The sequence below is a fragment of the Myotis nattereri genome (assembly GCF_964212035.1).
Source record: "Myotis nattereri genome assembly, chromosome: 2".
Classification (NCBI taxonomy): Eukaryota; Metazoa; Chordata; class Mammalia; order Chiroptera; family Vespertilionidae; genus Myotis; species Myotis nattereri.
Window position 1 is genome coordinate 93,456,281 of NC_138076.1, and position 26,508 is coordinate 93,482,788.

The 26,508-nt window shown below is 41.6% G+C and overlaps 1 protein-coding gene across 2 annotated transcripts in view; it reads left to right on the forward strand.

Moving 5' to 3' along the window:
- LHFPL6 (LHFPL tetraspan subfamily member 6) overlaps positions 1–11,504 on the forward strand; it is a 243,909-nt gene extending 232,405 nt beyond the window's left edge. The window contains exon 4 of one of the 2 annotated variants that reach the window (XM_081083002.1): positions 10,434–11,504. In XM_081083002.1, the coding sequence (XP_080939128.1) occupies positions 10,434–10,552 (119 nt within the window). In that variant the 3' untranslated portion in view covers positions 10,553–11,504. The remainder of the gene's footprint in view (positions 1–10,433) is intronic. The other variant, XM_081083003.1, reaches the window with a different exon arrangement.
- Positions 11,505–26,508: the final 15,004 nt, after the last annotated feature.

The window sequence follows — 26,508 nt, forward strand, 5'->3', positions numbered from 1 at the left end:
CTTGCCCTAGCCGGCTTGGCTCAGTGGATAGAACATCAGCCTGCGGACTGAGGGGTCCCAGGTTTGATTCCGGCCAAGGGCACATGCATGGGTTGTGGGCTTGATCCCCAGTAGGGGTTGTGCAGGAGGCAGCCGATCAGTGATTCTCTCTCATCATTGATGTTTCTCTCTCTCTCTCTCTCCTTCTCCCTTCCTCTCTGAATCAATAAAGAAATACATTTTAAAAAAAAAAAATTCATAGTCTTGGGAAGATCCAAGATGGTGGCAGAGAAGGTGGAAGTTAAATTCATCTCCTTCTAGGACCAAACTGGAACTACAGCTAAATTATAGAACAATCATAAGCAACTGAACACTAGCTGAAGAGAAGTCTTATAACCAAGGGTTTACAGAAAAAGCCACATTGAGACTGGTAAGAAGTGCAGAAATGTGAAAAGGGCTGGCCCTGCTCCCATGGGTGGCAGCTGAGGTTTTGGAGGGATGTCTGACCTGCAGGGGGTTCCCCTTGAGAAGCATGGGGACCAAGCCTCAAACTGGGCTCCCCAGCCTAGAGCACCAGAGTCTAGAAGAGGAGCCACATAACATCTGACCGTGAAAGCAGCAGGATTTGTATCTGGCAGAGGGATACAGGACTCTACTACAGACACCAGCATCCTGTTATAGGGCCAACACACAAAATTTCATTCTCAGCCACTCACCCTGGGCTCCAGCAGAGGGAGGGTGGAGCAGACTAGAGTTGTATGAGGAGAGTCTGGGATTTTGTGTCTCTGGGGAGAGAGCTGAAGGGACAGCCACCAAGATCACTGTGCTAAATGATTCTCCCATACCGCAGATGCCATATTTCTTGGGTAGAGCACTCCCTACTATGGGGGAAAGCAATAGCCCCACCATCTGGAATCCCTCCATGCTCCACTCCATGGAGCTGACATCATACTAAGGAATGCAGCCGGGGCTCTTTCAGTGATAGCCAGTGGGCGGAGTCAGGCAGAGGCAGATCTAGGGGTTACTTGGGATTTTGCTGACCTGCCCCTGGGCCCAGTTCTGGTCCTCCCCACAAGCACACAGACCCAGCAGAGGCAGCCACAAAACTGTGGGTTGTTTGTAGCTCTAAAGAGGTTGCTGAGGAGCAATCACAGACAGTGTCTTACATTAGCCTTCACAAGAGTACCACCCAAGAGTCCCAGAAACAACACACCCTGTGGCCAACTTCAGACATCAGAGCAGGATTCAATTAGATTCACAAGTGGCATACCAAAGGGAGGTCTGCTGAGGCAAATTCTGCTTTGGGTAGTCAGCACCTACACATAAGCTTGTACACAATCAGTAAGTAAATCAATCAATAAATTGCTATTTTAAAACTATTATTATCATTAGATATGGGAAAGGAGAAATCAAGGCTGGCATGTAGGTTGAGAATTGAATAACAGCTTATTGTCTGTGTACATAGGTAATGCCCTAGTTACTTTTGAGATGTGGAAGCCCTTAATCAAATTTTGCCACTCTTTACTTACGATGACAAGCCGATGACTCACTTTACTTTGCCTCACCTAGCCTTCTAATCTATAAATAGGTCACATGCTACCTACCCCTCTAGTAAACATCAATAAAGACAGGAAATCAAATTGCATGCTACACCTGTCTTTGTATATTTTAATAGAGAAGTTATTAATGAATAAGATAAAACTACCTGACTTGTAAAAAAGAGACATGGCTTTCAATCTATGGTTTATTGTATGTTCAATGAATATGAAACTCAAGTATGGTGGTGCATGTGTTTATGTCTAATGTAATTTACAAACAAGAACAAAAGAAAAGAGAGGAAACCAGTTGTTGTTGGAGTATTTTCTGATTAGATCATAAGACTAAAAGACTGATTAAAATTGGTGAAGAAAAGACAATGTTCCATGAGAGGTATAGAAGCCTTCCATACTGTGCACTCAAAAAGAATAACGTGGATGCTATAACAATAAAAATAATTAATGAATACAGAAACCCATTTAATTATCTCAGGATATTTTGAGTCAGTGACTTTTAATTCTTACAAGTTGTACAGGTTTGAGTCCTAGCTCTGAGGGCATCTTGGTTGCTTCAAAGTTTTGAAAATTATGGATAAAGCTGATATTAAAATCTATGTGCAGATTTTTGTGTGGACATAAGTTTTCAGCTCCTTTGGGTAAATACCAAGGAGTATGATTGCTGGATTATATGGTGAGAATATGTTTAGTTCTTTAAGAAACCCGCAAACTGTTTCCACTGTGACTGTAATATTTTACATTCTTACCACCAATGTATGAGATGTTCCACATCTTTGTCAGCATTTGGTGGTGTCAGTGTTCCATATTTTGGCCATTCTAATAGTTGGGTAGTGGTATCTCATTGAATTTCCCTGATGGTATCTGATGTGGAGCATAATTTCATATGCTTATTTGTCATTTGTATGTCTTCTTTGGTAAAGTATTTGTTAAGACGTTTAGCTCATTTTTAATGAGCTTGTTTGTTTATTTGATTGTTGAGTTTTAAAAGTTTTTTTGTCTGTTTTGAATAATAGTCCTTTATTAGCTGTGTCTTTTGCAAATATTTTCTCCCAGTCTGTGGCTTGTATTCTCATTCTCTTGATACTGTCTTTCAGTTTTTAAATTTTAATGAAGTCCAGCTTATCAATTAGTTCCTTAATGCCTTTTACCTTTGGTGTTCTATTTAGAGTCATCACCATACTCAAGGTCATCTAGGTTTTCACTTGTTATTTTCTAGGAGTTTTGTGTGTTACATTTAGATCTATGATTTATTTTGAGTTAATTTTGTAAAGAATGTAAGGTCTGTGTCTAGTTTTGTTTCTTTGTTTCTTTCTTTTTTAAATTTTATTTATTTATTTATTTATTTATTGCACATGGATGTCAGGTTTTTCCAGCATCATTTGATGAAGAAACTATCTTTACTCCATTGTATTTCCTTTGCTCTTTTGTCAAAGATCAGTTGACTATATTTATGGGGTTCCATATCTTGGTTCGCTCATCTATTCCATTGAGCAAGTTGTCTATTCTTCACCAATTACTGTAGGTAAGTCTTGAAGTCAGGTAGTGTCAGTTGACTAACTTTGTTTTTCTTACTTAATATTGTGTTGGCTTTCTGGGTCTTTTACCCCTCATAAACTTTAGAAACATTTTGTCAATATCCACAAAAAGCTTGCTGGGATTTTGATTGAGATTGCATCGAATCTATAGGTCAAATTAGGAGGAACTAACATGTTGACAATATTGGTTCTTCCTTTCTATGAACATGAAATACCTCACCATTTATTTAGTTCTTTGATTTTGTATATATTTTGTTAGGTTTACATCTAATTATTTTACTTTTTGGGTACGAATATAAAGGTATTGTGTTTCCTGTTCTCAAAACAGCCTGGTACTGGCACAAGAACAGACATATAGATCAATGGAATAGAATAGAGAACCCAGAAGTCAACCCAAACCACTATGCGCAATTAATATTTGACAAAGGAGGCAAGAACATACAATGGAGTCAAGAAAGTCTCTTTAATAAATGGTGTTGGGAGCCTGCTGGACGAGGCCCTGCAGAACAGCAACTAGTCTTCCTGATCGCGCAGGGCTTGTACCACGTGGTCTGCGACCTGAGGATCCGGCGCAACCCCCACCTGAACGTTGGCTGCTGCATTGAGAATGTGCTGCTGCACCAGAACCTGACTGTCAGCAGCCAGAAAGGGAGCGAACCAATCCTGGGAACCACAGGCAGCAACACAGAGATCCCAGGCGTACGCCGAGGCGGGGAGATCCAGGACCTTTGTGGCTGCCATCGCGTTGCTGCTGACCGTGGTGGTGGTGGCGGCGGCTGCAGGCTGGTGGTGCAGGAGCCGGTGTCCTGGCTGGGGCTACGCAGGTGCTCAGGCTGCGAGGCCAGAGCCGGGGTTCACCGACCACGTTTGACAAGAACTCACCACCCAGGATGTGGACAAGGCTTCCGAGAGATGCCACCCAGAGGGACATCAGAAGGCTGCTTGCCACCTGCAGGCTGGTGGCAAAGGGGAGCTCAGCCTGCACCCTTATCAAGAAGCTTCATGGACACGAAGCCTCTCTGGCCTGGGGTCCCATCCCCTGGAAAGACCGCACTTAACCCCACGTGAGCGGGCGCCCCAGCTTCCCTGCCAAACAGCAGAAAGGGACCCCGGGACCGCTCCTTCCCGCCTCCAGCCCTTCTCCGTGTCCCCAGTGCGCGCTGTGGGGCAAGGAGTCTGAGAGTGACAGGAGAACAGGCCCCGTGTGGACAGAAGAGGGAAGGCGTCTGCTCTCCCTGGCGGCCCTGCCGGGTGAGGTGCGGAGGCGGGGCGTGAATGTCTGTGTACGTGTGCGCGTCCCGCGTGCAGGGAACGGTCAACACGGAGACCCCGGGATTCACTTTCCTCTGGGACCCTCACTGGGGAGAAACAACCTCGGGTGTTTGGGTGAAAAGCTAGGCTTCCCTCCTGTAAAAGCACAACCAAATCCACGCGAAGAAGGTTGCTGCAGGCGCCCACGTGCCTGGGCCCCGCGGCTCCGGAGGGATTGAGGACACGGACGTGTGACCGCCAGTCCTGAGAGGGGGGCGCGGCGGCATGAAGAGGGCTCTCCAGCTGTTGGCAGCCTTCAGAACACACAGCAATTTCCTCAAAGTGTGGTCTGGGCAGCTCCCTGCACTGTTGCCACGGCCTCTCGCCCGGCTGCCGCTGAGAACCTGCAGGGGGTGCAGGTTCTCAAACACCCGCTCCTCGGAGCCCACGGGCCCCCCAGGTGATGGGACGGGGGCAGTGTCCTGGCCCTCCCCGGGCAGCGTCCACGTTGTGGCCTGGAATGAATCTTGCAGTTTGATGTTTCCAGGACGTTCTGCGAAGGAGGCTGCCAGGTAACCCAGGTGTGCACACCCCCGAAGATGGGGACTGAGGTCCCGCCCATGGCCCTTCGGCACGGATAGGCCCCAGACCCAGACTCGGAGCAGAAGTGAGGACCGGGCTCCGTGGTGAAGCCGAGTCCCACACTTGTCACAAGAAATCCTTGTTGTGTCCTTGTGGCAAAAAGCCCTCGTGTGGCTTATTACGTGAGGGCGACAAGGGCCCACCAGACTTTTCACATGGAAGCAATAGAAGACACGTGTCATCCTGAGAGAGTGACAGAAGGGCCACTAACTGGCATTTGGAGCAAAGCACTGGATGTGGTGCCCCCCTCCGTCCCAGGCCCTGGGGCCCCGGGAGGTGATGGGGCAGCCGCGAAGAGAAGCTGGTGTCCTTCTCAGAGGCGGCGGCAGGGGAGGCCACCTCAGCCTTCTCCCAGCACGTGTGGACCTGGGCCTGGGGCTCCCGATGCCACGAGCATGCTCTCCAGGCTCCGTGCCGATTCCTCATCTCGCCGCTGGTCCCCGACAACCCTCAGCCACAGCCTGGCAGCCCCTCCCCTGGGCCCGGGGAAGGTGGACTGGCCTTGGGACACAGCGCACTTCCGAGCCCTCCAGACTTGCGCTGTAACACTCCCCCTCCCACCATTGCCGTTTGCTGCCTGTGCTGTAGACCCGCTGAATCCCAGTGCTTGACACCTGTTCCCACAAACCCAGTTGGAGAGAATGCAAGATAAGCTGTGCCGTGGCTTTGCTCAGCTCAGCTCATCCTCACTGCAGGTCTGGGCCCCTGCCTTGCCCATCAGCTCTCGCTCTGGGGGTTTCAGCCCTCCCTGCCCCGGGAAGCTGGGAAGGTCTGGAGACATTTTAGTTGTCTCACTGGGGGATTGCTACTGGCCTCCGAGGTGTAGAAGGCAGGGGCACTGCTCCAAGTCCAAGAACACACAGACGGCCCATTGCAGAGAAGTGTCCCCGCTGAAGGCCGGTGCAAGGGTGAGTCCCTGCCCTCCGAGGCCACTTTCCCAGGGTGGGCAGGGCAAGGGGAGCCCCTGCCTCCCACCCCCATCCACACTGGGTCTCGGAGGAGGCGTATGGTTAGCAGGGTTAGGCATGGAGGGTCCAGGTCAAGGCTGTTGCCCCCCCCCCCCCCCGACCCTATCCCAGTCTACACCGGGCCCTCTGCTGCATCCTGACCAGGACAGCCTCCCTTGGGTCTCCAGTAGCCCAGATCCCCAGTGGTGCGTCTCCTTGGGGATGCCTAATGCTTTCCTCGAATCCATATTTGGCCTGCTTAATCAGGGAGAAGTGACAAGCCGGGGACTTCTGTGAGGAGGGTGAGGCCAGGCAGCTCCCCAATGTGCAGGGTGGACGGGGTCCGAGGATCCAGTGGTTTTTAATTAAATGCAAACGGAGTAAGTGCTCCCATCAGAAGACAAGCTGTGGCTGAATGGATAATAAAACAATCTCCTTACATATTCTGTCTATCAGAGACTCACTTCGGATCAAAAGACACACACAGACTAAAAGTACAGGGATGGGAAAAGGTATGAAAGTAAAAACAAAAGAGCTGGTAGCAATACTCATGCTGGACAAAAAGGACTTTGAAACAAAGGCTATAACAAGAGACAAAGTCCCAGCAATTCCACTTCTGGGTATTTATCCAAAAAGCCCAAACCCTAAATAAAAAGACATGTACAACCATGTACATTAATAAATAAATAAATAAATACATGGTGTTGGGAAAATTAGATACATGCAAAAAAAAAAAAATGAAACTAGACCACCCACTTACACCATACACAAAAATAAACTCAAAATGGATAAAAGACTTAAACATAAGTTTCCCATAAAAATACTAGAGGAATCCAAAGGCAGCAAAATCTCAGACATATGCCAAAACAATTTCTTCACCGATACTGCTCCTAGGGCATTGGAAACTAAAGAGAAAATAAACAAATGGGACTACATCAAAATAAAAAGGTTTTGCACAGCAAAAGAAACCATCATCAAAACAAGAAAGCCCACTGCGTGGGAGAACATCTGTGCCAATGTTATCACCGATAAGGGTTTAATCTCCAACATTTACAGGGAACTCATACAACTTAACAAAAGGAGGATAAACAACCCAATCAAAAAATGGGCAATGAACCTAAATAGATCCTTTTCGAAAGACATAAGGAAGGCCAAGAGACATAGGAAAACATGCTCAAAGTCACTAATCATCTGAGAGATGCAAATCAAAATGACAATGAGGTGCCAACTCACACCTGTCAGAATGGCTATCATCAACAAATCAGCAAAGGACAAGTACTGGCGAGGATGCAGAGAAAAAGGAACCCTCGTGTACTGCTGGTGAGAATGCAGACTGATGCAGCCACTATGAAAGACAGTATGGCCGAAACCGGTTTGGCTCGGTGGATAGAGCGTCGGCTTGCGGACTGAAAGGTCCCAGGTTCGATTCCGGTCAAGGGCATGTACCTGGGTTGTGGGCACATCCCCAGTGGGAGATGTGCAGGAGGCAGCTGATCAATGTTCCTCTCTCATTGATGTTTCTAACTCTCTATCTCTCTCCCTTCCTCTCTGTAAAAAATCAATAAAATATATTTAAAAAAAAAAAAAAGAAAGAAAGACAGTATGGAGTTTCCTCAAAAAACTAAAAACGGAACTCCCATTTGACCCAGTGATCCCACTTCTAGGAATATATCCCAAGAAACTAGAAACATCAATCAGAAAGGATATATGCACCCCTATGTTCATAGCGGCACAATTTACCATAGCTAAGATTTGGAAACAGCCTAAGTGCCCATTCAGCAGATGAGTGGATTAAAAAACTGTGGTACATCTACATAATGGAATTCTTACCATTTGCAACAGCATGTATGGAACTGGAGAGCATTATGCTAAGCCAGTCAGAGAAAGATAAATATCACATGATCTCACTCATTTATGGAATATAATGAACAACATAAACTGATGAACAAAAACAGATCCAGAGACAGAGAAGCATCAATCAGACCATCAAACCTCAGAGGAAAGGTAGGAGAGGGTGGGGGTAATGGGGAGAGATCAACCAGAGGACTTGTATGCATGCATATAAGCCTAACCAATGGACACAGACAACAGGGGGGTGAAGGCATGAATGGGGGGGGGGGGGGGGTGAAGGGCAATAGAGGGCTAAGGACACATATGTAATACCTTAATCAATAAAAAAAGTAAAAATAAAAATAAAGGTATTTTGTTTCCAATTTCAAATTCTACTTGTTCATTGCTGGTATATAAGGAATAATTGACTTTTATATATGACCCTTGTATCCTACAACCTTGCTATAATTGTTTATTAGTTCCAGAGTATTTTGTGGATTCTTTCACATTTTCTACATAGACAATTATATTATCTACAGAGACATGTTTATTTTTTTCCCTAAATTGTATAGCTTTTGTTTTCTTTCCCTGCCTTATTGCATTAACCAGGATTCTAGTTCATATTGAAAAGGAAAGGTGAGAGGATACATCCTTGCTTTGCACCTGATCTTAGTGAGAAAGTTTTGAGTTTCTCACATTAACTATAATATTAGCAATAGGATTTTTTTAAAGAATTTTTAAACAAGTTGAGAAAATTCCCCTCTGTTTTACTGGCAATTTTTGTCATTAGTGAATGAGTGATTTGTCAAATACTTTTCTGCATCTATTGACATGATCCTGTGATTATTTTTTTTTTTTAGTCTGTTGATGTGATGGATTGTATTAATTAATTTTAAATTGTTGAGCCAGCCTTTATACCTGGGATAAATATCACTTGGTCATGGTGTATAATTCTTTTTTTTTCTTTATTGATTAAGGTATTACATATGTGTCCTTACCCCCCATTACCCCCCTCCCCCACCCCGCTAATGCCCTCACCCCCCTGGTGTCTGTGTCCATTGGTTATGCTTATATGCATGCATAGAAGTCCTTTCGTTGATCTCTCCCCCTTACCCCCACCCTACCCTGTGTATAATTCTTTTTTATATGTTGTTGGATTTAATTTGCTAATATTTTGTTTAGGATTTTTGGATCTATGTTCATGAGAGATGTTTAACTATAATTTTCTTTTCTTGTAATATCTGTGTTTGGTTTTAGTGTTAGGGTAATGCTGGCCTCACAGAATGTCATTGATGTCTACTCTAATTCCTATTTAGAAACCTATGTTTCTAAAATAGAAACAGATAATTAATATTAGACCTTTCTTTTTTTTCTAATATTAGCATTCGATTTTCCTCTCAGTGTTGTTTTTACTGAAACCACAAATTTTGACAAGTTGTGTTATTTTCACTTAGTTCAAAATATTCTAAATTTCTCTTGAGATTTTTTTTTTTTTTGGCACATGTGTTATTTAAAAGTGTGTTGTTTAATCTCCACAAATTTTGGGAATTTTCTAGTCATTTTTATGTTATCTATTTCTAATTTAATTCCATTGTGATCTAAAAGCAGAGATTGTATGATTTCTGTTCTTTTAAATGTGTTAAGTTTTCTTATGGCCCAAAATCTTGGTGAATATTTCATCTTCATTGACAAGAATGTGTATTTTGTTGTTCTTAGATGTAGGCTGGCAATGTAAATTATATTTAATTAATTAGTGGTGTTGTTGAGTTCAACTATATCCTTACAGGCTTTTTCTACCTGCTGGACCTATATCCATTTTTAACAGAGGGGTATTGAAGTCTTCAGCTATGATAATGAATTTATCCATTTCTCCTTGAAATCTGTCAGTTTTTGCCTCACGTAGTTTGATGCTCTATTGTTAGGTGCATACACATTTATGGATTATTATGTCTTTTGAGAGAATTGACTCCTGTATCATTGTTAATACTTTTCGTTATTCCTGATAACATCTTGCTTGGAAATCTGCTTTCTCTGAAATTAATATAATTGCTCCTGTTTTCTTTTACTACTTGTATTTTTAGTATTGTGGATGCTATTATTAGTACAAGGACTAAGCCAAGTCTTAGAGATCATTTGGACTTTGTTATTATGTTCTCATTTACATGGTGCTTTAATTTAAAGGTAAGTGTTGACCTCAGAAGAACCTAAGAATTTTTCTTCTCCAGTTCAGACTGTATGCATAATTTAACAATTACATGTAAATAGCAGTATTCACTTCAACATTATCCTTCAAATGGGTCTCCTCCATAGAGTGGTCCTTTTCAGAAGGATTTCCTCTATTTTGAATTTTTCCTAAGGAACCTCATTATGCATGAGTTTGGTTGATTTAAATTAGATTAATAGCTTCATCTTTTCTATCCTGATTATTGCCATTCTTCCTTTTCTTCATTAGGACTGTGGCCATAGGAGGCAGGAGGCATAGGCCTAAGATCTTCCTGAAGTGCAAAGAAACCATTCTTGCTTTCTTCAGTCTTGAGATAATTTTCAGCATGCATTTTCATTCCATTTGCTTGAGTATACCATATTTATAGTGGGTATTTCAATGTCACTTCTGTACATTAGGAACACACATACAGAACCTCCTACAAAATCATCCTGATCTGTGCCTCTTTTCTCTTCCCTTCTTGTGTCTCTAGGTAAGTGTGAAATCGGCTGGGCCTACTACTGCACAGGAGCAGGTGCTGCTGCTGCCATACTTCTGTGCACATGGCTAGCTTGCTTCTCTGGCAAGAAGCAGAAGCAATACCCATACTAAGATGGAGCCACCAAGAATAAAGAGAGGAGAAGATGGGCTGAAGGGGCTTGGAGGTACTAAAAAATCCAGCTACTTTCAAAAGGTGTAATAGTGGTTCTAATTAGTACAATGCTAATGAAATGAAATCCAATGGAATCAGAAACATTATGTATTGTGGAAGGGTTGTACAAGATTTACAAAAGAAATGAGCGCTTAGAATGATAGGGGAAAAAATGGACCAAAGGCTAAAAATATTGAGAGGGTATTAGTTGTTTCTATTCCATAGAGTATTATTAATGTAGAACATATATGCAGGCAAAACAAATCTATATATGCACACAAGGGTTTTAGATTTTTTTAAAGATAAGGACTCAGATAGTCAAAAGGGCTAGTAGAAACAGTATTATGTTGAGAAGTCGGGTAACCTGCAGATGTTCCCTGTAGGTCATGGTGCTTCTGAAAGCACACAAGCACATAGAGACATACACATTCACACACATGCCCATGCACAACCATATAAAATTGTCACAAATACTGTACAGAGGTTTAGGTATGCATTACTCCTCTGTTTTTAATATACATTTAAAATACTGTATTGTCACTTTATAAAGCATACTTTAAACCTAATAAATGTACCAATAAGCCACTCTATCAGTATTTTGTATAGTCTGCATAAACTCTTTATGCCCTCAATCTGTTGTCAGTGTTTATGCAGACCTTTACAGTTAAGCCTTTGTGTTTCAATATTATTCAAAACATGCTACATTTCTCTGAGTAGCTTCTGCTATGATATACTTATGAAGTAAAGGGGAATATTTCTATCCTTTTTTCAGGCATTAGATCTTATTTCTTTTGTCTGTTATTATACTGTGCTGTACCACATTTATTTCAATATTCACTTTGTGAAAAAAAAAAAGTAAAACATGCTATTTTGTTTGTATTTGAAAAACTCTGAATAAACTCTCTCTTTAATCAATAACTAAATGAGTCGTAGAGTCTTAAGTTCCCTGATTTGCTTCTTTAATCTCATGAATATAGCCTTTTTACTCCAATGGTCCTGTAAATTTTTCTTTTTCTTGTAAGGCCTCAGATTAATTCATGGGATATTAAAGGTGAGTATGAAATAGTTCCTGCTTTCAACTTCAATGCTTTGCAACCAGAATTCTAACTTCCTTTTCATTGCACTTCAATCATGACTAAATTTTTATGAGAGAACTTTCTTGTTTATTTAAGATTACATTTGAGAGGGCAGTGAGAGCCAGCTCATGGTTCAGGAGGTATCTGGGCCAACAGTCTCCTGGATGATGAAAGAGTCACCACAAGCTGCATGTGACTTGCTGCTCCTTTGATTTACATGTGCTGTATCTTCAGTACTTCTGTGCTAGGGGAAATTTCACACCTCTCTTTCAGGAATCTTGGCCACTTGAGAAAGATTATCCCACACTCCTGATCCCAGCATTAAAACCTTGGCTAAAGAGAAAAATTTCAACCCTTTCATGACTCCCTAACAGAACCAAGTCCTTCAGGAGCCAAGATTTGCGTACTGGATGGTGGATAGATTGTTTTATTAGACAATGCTGAGGTATTGCATCAGATCCTTAAAAAACTTCAGTTATAGTTAGTTTCTAAATTATATACTTTCACATCTGGCTATTTATACATATAACTATATTTTCTGTTCTCTCTATATAATTGTCATCTTAACTTGAATATCTGAATATCATGCTTGCTTCTAGTATTTTTAATCATCCAGGGTGAGGATTCATGCTGCCCTGAAAGAACAATACAAGAATCTGGCCAATAAAATTCTGGGCCTTTTACGGCTTTGTTGCTATGGTAAAAGTCACTCTGTTCTCAAATGCTTAATTCATAATGTGCTGAATGTAATTTGATTGTGTCTTGTCCACTGAGCAGGGGATTCGCCACTCTGGGTTTCCTGCAGAGAGGGTAAGATGGCACTTTGCTTCCTCAATTAGACCATCATTTTCCTGTACTGTTGGTGCTTTTCAATTTTTTTCATGGCACTTTTCCTGTCTCAGTAGTATTATGACTTCTTAGTTCCCATTATCAAGTTGAAGTTCTCTATGGAATTCATTAAGGTCTAATTTCTTCAACAGATTTAATGACAACCTTATAATTTTTATATAGTTTTAATGATTTTTTAAAACTTATCTTTATTGTTGAAGTGTTTCAGATGTTCCTCCTTTCCCCCCATTGACTCCCTCCCCCTACTTCCATCTCCTCCCCAGGTCTCCACAAACTATTGTCTGTGTCCATGGGTTATGCATATATGTATATAAATTCTTTGATTAATCTCTTCCCACCCCCTTCCCACCTCTTCTCTGAGATTCGTTAGTCTGTTCCATGCTTCTATGTCTCTGCATTTATTTTGTTTGTAGGTTTATTTTGTTCATTATATTCCACATATAAGTGAGATCATGTGATATTTGTCTTTCTCTGACTGGCTTATTTCACTTAGCATAACTACCTGGAGAGTTTTTTATGATTTTAGATATTAGTGAACTTCACTAGATTAAAAGGTTGATTGCTTTGACATGATTACATCAAAAGATAAACCTTTATATCTCAAATTCTGACTACTCATATATGGTATTTTTTTTTTAGAGCAAGCAAAGGATATTTATTCAGAGCTTTTATAGCAAGGGTATCATCCATCATCACTGTGTTTGGCAGAGACACAAATACAAGCAGAGAGTGGTAAATATTTGTAGGGGGGAAAGAGAATGCTTCAGGTATGCCCTGATTGGACTTTGTTGAATTGAGGAAGCTGTAAGCTGGCTAACTGGTGTGTCCTATGTGATTGACTAGGAAAGGATATTTGGCTTTCTATTGTTATTCCTAAATTGAAAGTGTGGACAAAAACTAAAAAAACTGACAAATATTAACCAAATCTTGATTGGTTTTGCCAATTACTCTAAGATTATTGTTTACTTTCTTGGGTTGGTTACTACAGACAGTAGGTTGGTTTCCTGGACAGGTTGTGGCTTAGTTTTATGTTTATATATAATCTACTTCTTATGCATTTTTATATTAATCTCTCACCTCTAGCACCATTTTATTAGGTAGATTATAACATGGCTTTTCAACAACATTATGAATACATACTTCTATGTGCTTCCCACATAATAGTCAAACAGTGTTTAATCCTTTTTATTAATGGATAATGAAAAGAACACTTTTACTGCTTCAGTGTCATCAGTAGTTATCAGTCTATTCAGGTTTTCTGATTCTTGCTGGTTGAGTTTTGGAAGATTGTATTTTTCTAGGAATATGTACAAGTGGTCAAGGTTGTCCAGTTTATTGGAACAGAATTGTTCGTAGTATTTTTTTACGATCATTTTTATCTCTATGGGGTCAGTTGTTACTCTACCTCTTTCGTTTCTGATTTTCTTTAGTTGGGTCCTCTCTCTTTGTTTTTTGGTGAGTCTGAAAAGAGGTTCATCAATCTTGTTTATCCTTTCAAAGAACCAGCTCTTGGTTTTATTGATCTTTTTTGTTTGGTTGGTTGTTTTTTTTTGGTCTCTATGTCATTTATTTCTGGTCTGAGCTTTATTATTTCCTTCCTTCTACTTACTCTGGGCTTTCTTGTAGCTCTCTTTCTACTTCTTTAAGTTGTAGGGTTAGATAACTTATTACTAGTTTTTCTTGTTTTGGGAGGTAGGCCTGTAGTGCAATGAACCTCCCTCTCAGGATTGCTTTCATTGTGTCCCATAGATTTTTGGTTGTTGTTCTTTCATTGTCATTTGTTTCCAGAATGCTTTTTATTTCTTCTTTGATTTCTTTGGTAACCAATTCATTGTTTAATAGCATGCTATTTAGCCTCCATATGTTTGATTGTTTATGATAGTTTTTATTGTAGTTGATTTCTAATTTCATGCCACTGTGAACTGAGAAGATGCTTGATATGATTTCAATCTTCTTGAATTTGTAGAAACTTAGCCTATGTCCTAACATGTGGTCTATCTTTGAAAATGTCTCATGTGCACTTGAAAAGAATGTATATTCTGTAGCTTTGGGTGAAATGTTCTGAAGATGTCAATTAGTTCCATCTGATCGACTGAGTCATTTAGAATTGCTGTTTCTTTGGTAATTTTTTGTCTTGAGGATTTATCCAGTGGCGTCAAAGGGATATTAAAGTCCCTACTATGATTGTGTTGTTGATCTCTCCCTTGATATCTTCCAGAACTGTTTTTATGTGTTTGGATGCTCCTGTATTCGGTGCATATATGTTTACCAGAGTTATGTCCTCTTGTTGTATTGAGTCTTTTAGTATTGTGAAGTGGCCTTCCTTATCTATTGTTATGGCCTTTACTTTGAGGTCTATTTTGTCAGATATAAGTATTGCTACCTCGGTTTTGTTTTCATTTCCATTTACCTGAAGAATTTTTTTCCATCCCTTTACTTTCAGTCTGTGTGAGTCCTTTTTCTGAGGTGAGTCTCTTGTAGAGAGAATATATATGGGTCTTTTATAACAGCCCCTTTAGCATTTCTTGCATTGCTGGCTTGGTGGTAATAAACTCCCTTGGGCTTTTTGTGTGTGCGAAGCTCCTGAATTCATCTTCAATTTTGAATGGTAGTCTTGCTGGATAGAGTATTCTTGGATTCAGTCCCTTGTTTTGCATCCCTTTGTATATTTTATTCCATTCCCTTCTAGCCTGACATATTTCTGTTGAGAAATCAGTTGATAGTCTAATGGGAGATACCTTGGTGACCTTCTTTCTATCTCTTGTAGCCTTTAAGATTCTTTCTTTGTGTTTTATGTTTGCCAGTTTAATTATGATGTGTCTTGGTGTGGGTCTTTTGGGGTTTATCTTGCTTGGGACTCTTTGTGCTTCTTGGATTTGTGTGACTTTTTTCTTTCCAAGTCTGGGAAGTTTTCTGTCATTGTTTCTTCAAACAAGTTTTCTATTCCTTGCTCAAGTTCCTCTCATTCTGGTACCCCTATTATGCCGATGTTTCTTTTCAAGTTGTCCCAAAGCTCCCTTAGACTCTCCTCCTGTTTTTTAATTTTTTTTTTCCAGTTGATGCTCTGCTTGGGGGCTTTTCTCTACTTTGTCTTCTAATTCACTGACTCAGTCCTCGGCTTCTTCTAGTCTACTGTTGAAACCTCCCATTGTGTTTTTTTTATTGCAGCTATGTCATTCTTCATTTCCTCTTAATTCTTATTCATGTTGGTGAATTTCTCATTCAGCTCCTTATAATTCTCACTGAGTTGTGTGTATCTTGTCATCCAGACATTTGAGTATTCTTATAACCATTACTCTGAATTCCTTTGCTGACAAATTACTTGCCTCCATCTCATTTATTTCCATTTCTGGCAATTCCTCCTTTCCTTTACTTTGGGGTGTTTCTCATCTCCCCATTTTTGCTGTCCCATTGTATTTGTTTTTATTTCTTAGATCCAGCTGCTATGCCACCCATTTTTTGTTTTGTTGTGTGTGTGTGTGTGTGTGTGTGTGTGTGTTTGGGGGTGGTGAAGGGTGGTCCTATGTATTCAGTGATTTGTGTGACCCGGTTGTGTGGTTTCTCAGATTTCCTAAGCTGGGTATTCTAGTGGAGCCCCCTAGTTGAGTTATTTGGGCTCTCCTGATGTAGTTGGGTCTTAAATGTTAGTTTCTCGTTTGTGGATATAGTCTCCTCACAGGTTGTCGAGCAATGTATCTCACCCCTGGCCTCATCATGCAAGCTGTGGCAGATGTGTTTGTAGTTCCAGCTATTGTAGTATGGGTTGCCTGAGGTCTCACTGGCGTGCATCTCACCATGAGGTCCCAGAGCCCACGGCAGGGTAGTGGGGATGCTGGGGTCCACAGTTGAGGCAGTGTGACTCTGGCCACTGTGTTGTGACTGTTACCCAGGAGGTGTCAAGACGCATGAATCCCTGCAGAGATCCCAAACCCATGTCCTGGGAGGCAGGTGTTCTGGCGTCTGTGGGTGCGACAGCAGGACTCTGGCCAGGGTGGTTTCACTCCGTGAATCACGAGAGGGTCCAGGGGCCAGTGGCTGTGTATGTGGGTGTCACAGGTTCTGCTGCTGAAGCAGTGCAACCGAGGTATCCAGGAGCCAGCAGCCAGGAGTTGTGAGTTGAGTGGGGTCTGCAGCTGAAGCAGCATGGAGTTGGCCAGAGAGGCATGCACTCAGTGTCTCACCGAGGGGTCTAGGAGCCAGCAGCCTGGGAGGCGGGAGGCGTGGAGCCTAAGTCTGAAGCAGTGCAACCAAGGGGGTCCAGGAACTGGCGGCTGAGGAGGTGAAGGTCGCTGTGTCTGCAGCTGAAGCAGTGTGGACTTGGGCAGAGAGGTGCACTCCAGGACTCACTGAAGGGTCCAGGGGCTGGCAGCCATGAGGCAAGGGGATCTGCGGTGGAAGCGGTGTGGGCTTGGCAAGAGAGGCATGCACTCCAAGACTCACCAAGGGATCCAGGCACCAAGGTGGGGGTCGAGCAGAGTCTGCGGCTAAAGCAGCATGGGACTGGCAGAAGGGGCATTCGCTCTGGGACTCACAGGAGCTGGCAGCTGGGGAGGCTGGTGTCCTGGGGTCTGCAGATGAGGTAGCAGGTCTTTGGCCAGAATGGCTGTAGGGCCCAGGGAGGTGTCTGAGGCCAGTCTGGGTGGTGGTGAGGCTGGGCTCCTAGTCACAGCAGTTCTCCCCTTCAAGATGGCATGGTTTCTGTGCCAGAGCCTGCTGCCTGGAAGTGCTTGCAGTGGTAGCAAGGGCTCCCCATCCAGGAGAGCCTGTTCTGCCAGCCCCTGAGACTCCTGCAGGATCTAACTGTCCCTCAACCACACACACACATACACACACATACACACACACACACACACTCACACACACACACCACGTCCACACACTCCCCTTTCACTCCCTCACTCGCTCACAGTCTCTTCCTCACTGCTGTCCTGCCAGCCGCCATCTTTACAGATGTCCATTTCTTAAATCTATTTCTTCATCTGTCCTAGGTGCCTTTTCTATAGGCTGTGATAATATCATTCACTTTGATGGCTTGGGGAACCACATCTCTCTTCTGAACTTCTGGTCCATATATCAACCTTTTCTCTAACATGAACTCATAGAAGTCCTATAAGATGTTCTAATTCAGTGTATGTCAAACTGGATTCTGATCTTTCTTACCCCATTCATTCTATTTCCTGTGCCAGAAGCCTAGTTATTGCTTGTAATTCCTCCCTTATTTTATTTTATATATCTAATCAATTCTACCTTCTATAAACTTACCAATATGTCCCCTCACCTTTTGCCTTACTCCCGCAATCTACTTTAAGACAACCATTATTTCTCATCTATCTTTTTATAATTCTATCTTTAATCTGGTCCCCCTAATTTTTTCCCTCAGCCTACTGGGTTTTCCTAAACTGATAAATATTATTATTCGCTTCTTCTTTAATACCCTTCAATGGACCTTGTTGTTTTAGTACTACACTTACATGCCTTAGTATGACATATGGTTGTTTTATAATCTGGCACCTATATTTCTCTTCAACCCATCTGGTGAACTGTATTTTCTGTTGGTCTGTTCCATCATACATGGAAAGAAATTGGTTTAAGGTAATGTGTATAAAGTAATCTCCCATTAGCCTTAATGAACATTTTTAAATATTAGTTCAAATAGTTATGCTTAGATACTATCGGCTTTTTACATTAGACAATTGTATCATTCATAATTTTTAAAATTTTTCTATCCTTCTACTTTTATTTCCTAAGGATGTTTGCCCATAAAGAATGACAAATATCTAATCAGCAACAATACATAATCCCACAAAAGTGAAGTAACACCTTAGTAGTTTTGAGGAAAGTAATTGTCAACCTAGAGTTATATAACTAATACTACTGTCATTCAAGGCTGAGATGAAACAAAAACATGTTTTAAAAAATTAATATCTAGAGAAATTACTTTCCATAGGCTTTCACTAAAGTAACTACTAAAGGATATGAAAAAGAAGGCAGTCCTGGCAGTTCAGGTAGCTCAATTGGTTCGAATGTTGTCCTGATACACTCAAATTGCAGGTTCAATCCACAGTCAGAGTATATACAAGAATCAATCAATGATCTATTTATATAAGCAAATTTTATATATGGACACAGACAATACAATGGGGGGGAGGGTGAAGGCCTGGGCTTGGGGGTGGGGGTGGGCTGGGAGAGGTCAATGGGGAAAAGGGAGTGCCGGGGTCCAACCCCAGCGGGTCCAGGGGTCCCCAAAGGTGTAGACGGAGTCGGCGAAGAAGGAATGACACGGAGACAGCGTTCAGTTGATCAGCAGCCTAGCCAGGATCTCCAGCCAAGTTCTGGTCTCGATCTCCAGAGAGGTTCTGCTGTTTATTGTCTTGTTACATCTGTATTTATACCAGTTGATCTTAATCCTGTCAATTTCTATTACAAAGGTTAGGGCGTTTCTTATCTCCATTCCAGGGAGTAAAGATTATGTAGCTTAAGCATGATTGTTTGTAGTGATTAACTACCCGCCTGGCACTTAGTTAAGGAGTTTCATCCCCTCCCTGACTTCAGGGAAAAATTCCTACCTGGGGAAACAACCTTTCTAGGAGAGGCATCCCCTCCCTGACTTCAGGGAAAAATTCCTACCTGGGGAAACAACCTTTCTCAGAGAGGTGACCTTGGTTAAAACACACAGCGCTAAGGGGAGCAAACATATTAAGAACAGTATGCTATATACGCCAGGTCCCTTGAAACATATGCTGTGCAGATGTTTCTTTCCTGCAGCGACTGTGTCAAGCAGCAAGGATGGACCGGCTTCCGGCAAGGGAGGACATATGTCATACTTTCAACAATAAAAATATTGTTTTAAATGTTTTTACCAGTAAAAAAAGTCAACCAATGAATGCATAAATAAATGGAACAACAAATCAATGTTCTAAAAAGTATTGGATATAAATACATAGCAATTAAAAAAAAAGTATTTTGCCCTAGCCAGTTTGGCTCAGTGGATAGAGTGCCAACCCATGGACTGAAGGGTCCCGGGTTCAATTCCTATCAAGGGCATATACCTCAGTTGCAGGCTAGAACCCCAGCCCTGGTTGGGACATGTGCAGGAAGCAACCAATTATCTGTCTCTCTTACATCAATGTTTCTCTCCCTGTCTCTCCCCCTCCCTGCCACTCTCTCTAAAACTATCAATGGGAAAATATCCTCAGGTGAGGATTAACAAAACAAATAAAAGATAATTTCTAATGGGTTTTTTTAAAAAGTCAAATGGTGTGGCTCAGTTGGTTGGAGCATGTACACCAAAAGGTTGTGGTTTGATTCCTGGTCAGGGCACATACCCAGGCTTTGGGTTCAATTGCTGGTCTGGGTTCATAGGGAAGGCAACTGATCAATGTTTCTCTTCCACACTGATGTTTCTCTCTTTCTCTCTCCCTCTCTCTTCTTCTTTCTCTGAAATCAGTAAGAACATATCCCTAAGTGAGTATTGGGGGGAAAAACTGTGAAATTTAAACAATATACAAAAATATGGAAGATGGAAATGTAAGATCACAGTTTTAAGTTCTAAGATCCTTGTGTTGTTTGCAAGAATAATGAGAAACTTTAGATAATAAGGAATTGTATATTTTATTAAATTGTGTTTATGTGCAAAGTATTAAAGCTAACGACAAATCAGTAGAGGAAAAAAATAAAAACAATCAATTTACATAATAAATAAGAGAAAGAGAGGGGGGTTGCAAAGAAAAGAATGACAAATAGGAAAATGTAAAGAAATGTGGCAGAAATAAGTAAAACAATATAAGGAATTATGAAAATTGACATAAAAGTCATTGCCCTGACCAGGTAGCTCAGTTGGTTAGAGCATCGCCCCAATATGCCAAGGTTGCAGGTTCCATCCTCAATCAGTGTACATACAAGAATCGACCAATGGATACATAAATAAGTGGAACAACAAATCTCTCTCTCTCTTTTTCTCTCTCTCTCTCTCCCTCCCTCCCTCTTCTTTCTGAAATCAATAATTTTTTAAACATTTTTAAAGAAACAAAAGTCATCAGTTTATTAAGAGAATGCTACATCAAATATATAATTCATACAATAATGGTAATACTGAATAAAAGTAACCTCACTGACCTCAACTAGAGGATTCTAGGAAACCAAATCATTTCTCTGAAAGTTGATAAGTCTATGGAAAGAATACAGCCTTTATCCTGACTTTCTAAAACAAACTGAATTTCTAAGTAACCAAATAGTTAAGAGGAAAATGTTTTTGTAAAATTGCAACTAATAAATGAAGAAGAAATGACGGAATTAAAAAACCACCAATTCATAATAAAACTAGAGGCCTGTTGCACTGAAAGATTCATGCAATAGGCCTTCCCTTCCCCTGGCTGCCAGCACCAGTTTTCCTCCAGCACCCGGGACCCAGGCCTTCGCTCCGGCCAGAGCCGCTTTCAGTCTTCGCTTCACTACTTCACGCCTACATATGCAAATTAACTGCCATCTTTGTTGGCATTTAATTTGCATATCATGCTGATTAGCCAATGGGAGGCATAGCGAAGGTACGGTCAATTACCATGTTTGTCTATTATTAGGTAGGATAATAAGTCTAGGACAAAATTATCAACACGTGTTAAAATCATTGTATGAAATGCTGATGAACTTTGTAATAGAGGAACCAAGAGGAACATCCTTAAAAGTGGGACGTGCCTAAGACATTATGTGCCTCATAATGTGGTACAATAAGAATATCAACACTGACTATGACTGAGTCTACCTACTCCCACCTATTAAGCCTGAATTTAACTAAATCTCTAAATTTAATCACCAGTTTATAAGAATTATATGGGGGTAAAGAAACAAGTTAAAAGCAACCAAGAAGAAGCAAACTACCAGATTGAGGATGTGAGATATTTTAAAGGAAAAATAATATAATTTTTCCAATAAACCAATGACATTGAATAAAAAGAGAAGAACAGGGAAAATAATTTTATAATAAAAGAGACTTAAAATGCAACAAAAAATACAACAGGTGAAACCTCCTTTGGATTCTGACTTGAACAAACCAACTGCAAAGAAATACATTTCATACCAATTGGGAAATTTTAATATAGACTGGTTATTAAATATGTTTAAAATTGTTGTTAAATTTCTTTCAGATTTTATGATGAAATGGTGGTTATGTTTGAGGAGAAAACTCATTAATTAGCTGTTAAATTTACTGTAAAATTCTCATGCAAAGAAAGAGAGTAATAAAGAAAGAAACTCTTATGAGGAATGGATAGGTGAAGCAATATGAAAAGCATGACTATAAGTGCTGAATCTGAGTGATGAGTTTATGGGATTTATTATACTACCAGAGGCCCAGCACACGATTAAATCGTGTGTGGTTAGGATCCCTAGGCTTAGCTGCAATCAGGGCCATGTCCGCCCAGGGTCGCTCCTCCACCTCCGTGGCCCTTGCCCCATAAACCTCCAGGCTCACAGCCCCCACCCTGGTAGGCTCCTTGGCTTCAGCAGCCCAAGCCCCGCGACACTCCTCCACCGCTGCGAAACTCCACGCTAACAGCCCCCACCTTGCGAGGCTCCTAGGCCTCACTGCTACCCACACCCAGCAATGCTCCTCCGCCTCAGCCACCCCACGAAGCTCCCCACTAATAGCCCCACCCCACAAGGCTCCTCGGCCTCAGCCACCGCAGCAACAACGCTCCTTCGCCTCACCGCCCTACAAAGCTCCGTACTCGCAGCCCCCACCCCGCTCCTCTGCCTCACATCCACCACCCCTGCCCCGCAATGCTCCTCCGCCTCAGCCACCCCAGGAAGCTCCATGCTCACAGCCGCCTGCCCTGCGAGGCTCCTCAGCCTCCACGGCCCCACCCAGCCACACTGTGAGAGCCAGACCAGTCCTTTGGTCATTTGGGCGCACAGCTCCCTCCTCCTGCCACACCGCGGGCGGCCGGGGGCCCACAGCTCCCACTCCCTCAGCTCCCTAGCCTGCTGTTTGGTCGTTCATCCGGTCGTGGCAACACCTGGCTTTTTATATATATTAGGATTTTATTTGAAAATTTTCACAATAAGAATCCTATAAGAAAGGGAATATTCTTATCAAATGATATTTTAAAAATCCAGCCCCATACTGCTTTATAATAATCAAATCTACAAGAAATATCACCTCACACCTGTCAGAATGGCTATCATCAATAAATCAACAAACAACAAATATTGGTGAGGATGTGGAGTAAAGGGAATCTTCATGCACTGTTGGTGGGAATGCAAATTGGTGCAGTCACTTTGAAAAACACTATGAAGTTTCCTTAAAAAATTAAAAATGGAAGTCCCTTATTACCCAGCAATTCCACTTCTGGGAATATATACGAAGAAATCCAAAACACTGATTCAGAAGAATACTGTATATGCATCCCTGTGTTCGTTGCAGCATTACAATAGCCAAGATTTGGAAGCAGCCCAAGTGCCCATCAGTAGGTGAGTAGATAAAAAAGCTCTGGCATATTTACACAAATACACCAAAGCCATAAAAAAAAATAAGGAAATTTCCCTTTCTTGACAGCAGGTATACACCCTGAAAGGATTATGTGAAGTTAGATAGGCCAGTCAGAGAAAGATACATACCATAGGATTTCACTTATATGTAGAATCTAATGAACAAAATAAACACAGAGAATAGAAACACACTCATAGATACAGAGCGCAGACTGACAGCTGTCAGAGGGGAAGGGTTTGGGGCTGTGTGAAATTGGTGAAGGAATTAAGCAAAAAAACAAATAAAATGCACAGACACATACAACAGTACTGCGATTACCAGAGGGAAAGGGGGGTGAGGGCAGGAAGAAGAGGGTAAAGTGGGGATAAATGGTGACAGAAGGAGACTTAACTTTGGGTGGCAAACATACAATTCAATATACATATGATATATTTTAGAATTGTACACTTGAAACCTATATGACTTTATTAACCAATGTCACCCCAATAAATTCAATAAAAGTTGAAAGAAAGAAAAGAAAAGGAAAGGAAAGAAAAAAGAAAAGAAAAGAAAGGAAAGGAAAGAAAAGAAAGATTTAGTAAGGACAAAAATATTTGAAATACAAGTCCCAAACCTCATCTAACAGCTGCCTATAAATTCTTGAACTAATAAATGGAGAACATAGATCCTTTTCAAATACCTATGGAAAAGTTATGGAAATTGACCATACTTAAGGCCATAAAGTTCCAAAGCAGTAATAACCTATAAACCAATTTTTAGCAGAATGCAATTAAATTCAATATCAACAATCAAAGATGCTAAAAGGTAAATAACAGTAGAAATCATGAATTTCATAAAAATAATTTCCAAAGAAAGTTAGCAGTGTTTAGAGAAAATTTACAACTTTAATGACATGTATTTAAAAAAAGAAAGCTTAAATATAACAATAGAAACTACAGCTGAAAACAACAGAAAAAATACAAATGAGAATAAAGGAAATAATAGATTAGACTAGAAAATAATTAAAATAATATTTAGATATTACCAAAAAAACAAAAGCTGATTCTTTGAAGAAGAAAAAAAGGTAGTAAATCTCTAAAAACATCTATATTAATAAAAGGGTAATATGCGAATTAGGCCAGGTCAACCGGAAGATGTCAAGTCCTCCTTCCAGACAAAGCCATGGTGGTGGAGGCCGAGGCAGAGGTGGTTAGGGGCGATCAGGCTGGAAGGGGAGGGCAGCCAGGGGCAATCAGTCTGGCAGAGGAGGGCAGTTAGGGGCAATCAGGCCGGCAGGCAGAGTGGTTAGGGACAATCAGGCAGGCAGGCAGATGAGCAGTTAGGAGCCAGCAGTCCTGGATTGCGAGAGAGATGTCGGACTGCCAGTTTAGGCCTGCAGGATTAGGCCTAAACTGGCATTCGGACATACCCCGAGGGTCTAGGATTGGAGAGGGTGCAGGTCAGGCTGAGGAACACCACCCTCCCCTGCTGTGCACAAATTTCGTGTACCGGGCCTCTAGTATATCAATAAAAAGAGAAAGAAGTACTATTTTATTTTTCCCATCACCATTTATTGCCTCTATGCCCTTTTCCACCCTTACCCATCCACCTCCACTCCCTGCAATCACTACTGTTGTCATGAGCTCTCGCTCTCATTTTTTTTTCTTTTTTGCTCATCCCCTCCCCACTCTCTCCCACCCCCTGCCTCCCAGAGGTCTGCCTGCTCTCTATCTATGAGTCTGTCTCTATTTTGCTTGGTAGTTCAGTTTGTTCATTAAATTCCACATATGAGTAAAATCGTATGGTACTTGTTTATCTCTGGCTGGCTTATTTCACTTGGCACTATTATTAAATAAAAAAAATATTCTTCAGGCTAGTGTATGCTACAGTAAAAATCAATAAAAAATTTCAATTGTTTAACCAAATAAAAGCAGATTTATGCTCACAAAAAATCCTCAGTATTTTTAGGTAACTCTTAAAGGTCGTCCTGGAGGTCTCAGTATTCCAGGTTGCTTTGATCTTCTGATATTTGCCTCTATGATCACCCCACACACATATCTCTTCCTCTCATGTTACACTGGACAAACCAACTCAGATGGCCAGTCATGACATCAAGGAGTTACAAAATTGTAACGCCCCTGCATGCTTCCTGAGGAGAAAATAAAAAATACAGACATTAGTAATGTCCACCCAAATTATGAATGATTTTGTGGTAATAAATTGAAATATTTATATGAATTATAAAAATTCAAAGAAAACAGAACTTATCAAAACTGACTCAAGAAGAAATGTAGGACCTAAACTATTTGAAAAAATTGGATCAATAATCAAGAACCTCCTCATCTACCCCCAAATACCATCACCAAAGTTAGTATTACAAGTGTTAGTAAATCTCCAAGAAACAGATAATGTCTCACTTATATAATTAAGAATATTTTTAAAAGATTAAAAGCTACCCAACTACAATTATGAGGTTATTAGAATTTTGGTGAGAAACCAGATAAAGATCATATCAGAAAGGAAAACACTATAGCCTATATGGTACAGCCCATTGTTCCTAGGCTGCAAGCCTGTACACAAGTCATTGTACAAAACAATATGGGATTAAATTAAGTACAAGAGAAAATGATGCTATCAAGAGATATGATAAACATGAGGTGTATGAGGCCAATGCCAGCACAACACAGCATACTGTTTTACAGAAAACTTTTAAAATATAAGTAGAAAGAGTAATGCTAAAATAATGATTAAAAAGTATAGTATAGTTAATACATAAACCAGTAATAGTCATTTATATGATTATCAAGTATTATGTACTGTACATAATTGTACATGTGATACTTTATACAACTGGCAGTGCAGTAGACATGCTTATACCAGCATCATCACAAATGCATGAGTAATGCATTGCTCTACCACATTATGACAGTTAAGATGTTACTGGGTGATAAGAATTTTTCAGCTCCATTATAATCTTACTAGAGGCCTGGTGCATGAAATTCATGCATGGGGGAGGGGGTGTCTCTCAGCCTGGCCTGCACCCTCTCCAATCCAGGACCCTTTGGGGGATGTCCAACTGCCGGTTTAGGCCCGGGATCAGGCCTAAACTGGCAGTTGAACATCCCTCTCACAATCCAGGACCACTGGCCCCTAACCACTCACCTGCCTACCTGCCTAATGCCCTAACTGCCCTCTCCTGCTGGCCTGGTTGCCCCCAACTACCCTCCCCTGCAGGCCTGGTCACCCCCAACTGCCTTCCCCTGCAGGCCAGTTCGCCCCCAATTGACCTCCCCTGCCAGCCTGATCTCACCTCCAACCGCCCTCTCCTGCTGACCTGGTTGCCCTCAACTGCCCTCCCCTGCCAGCCTGATCTCACCTCCAACTGCCCTCTCCTGCTGACCTGGTCACCCCCAACTGCCCTCCCCTGCTGGCCTGATCGCCCCTAACCCCTTGCCAACCTGAACTTGCCCCTAATTGCTCTCCCCTGCCAGCCTGATCACCCCTAACTGTCTCTGCCTTGGCCCCCACC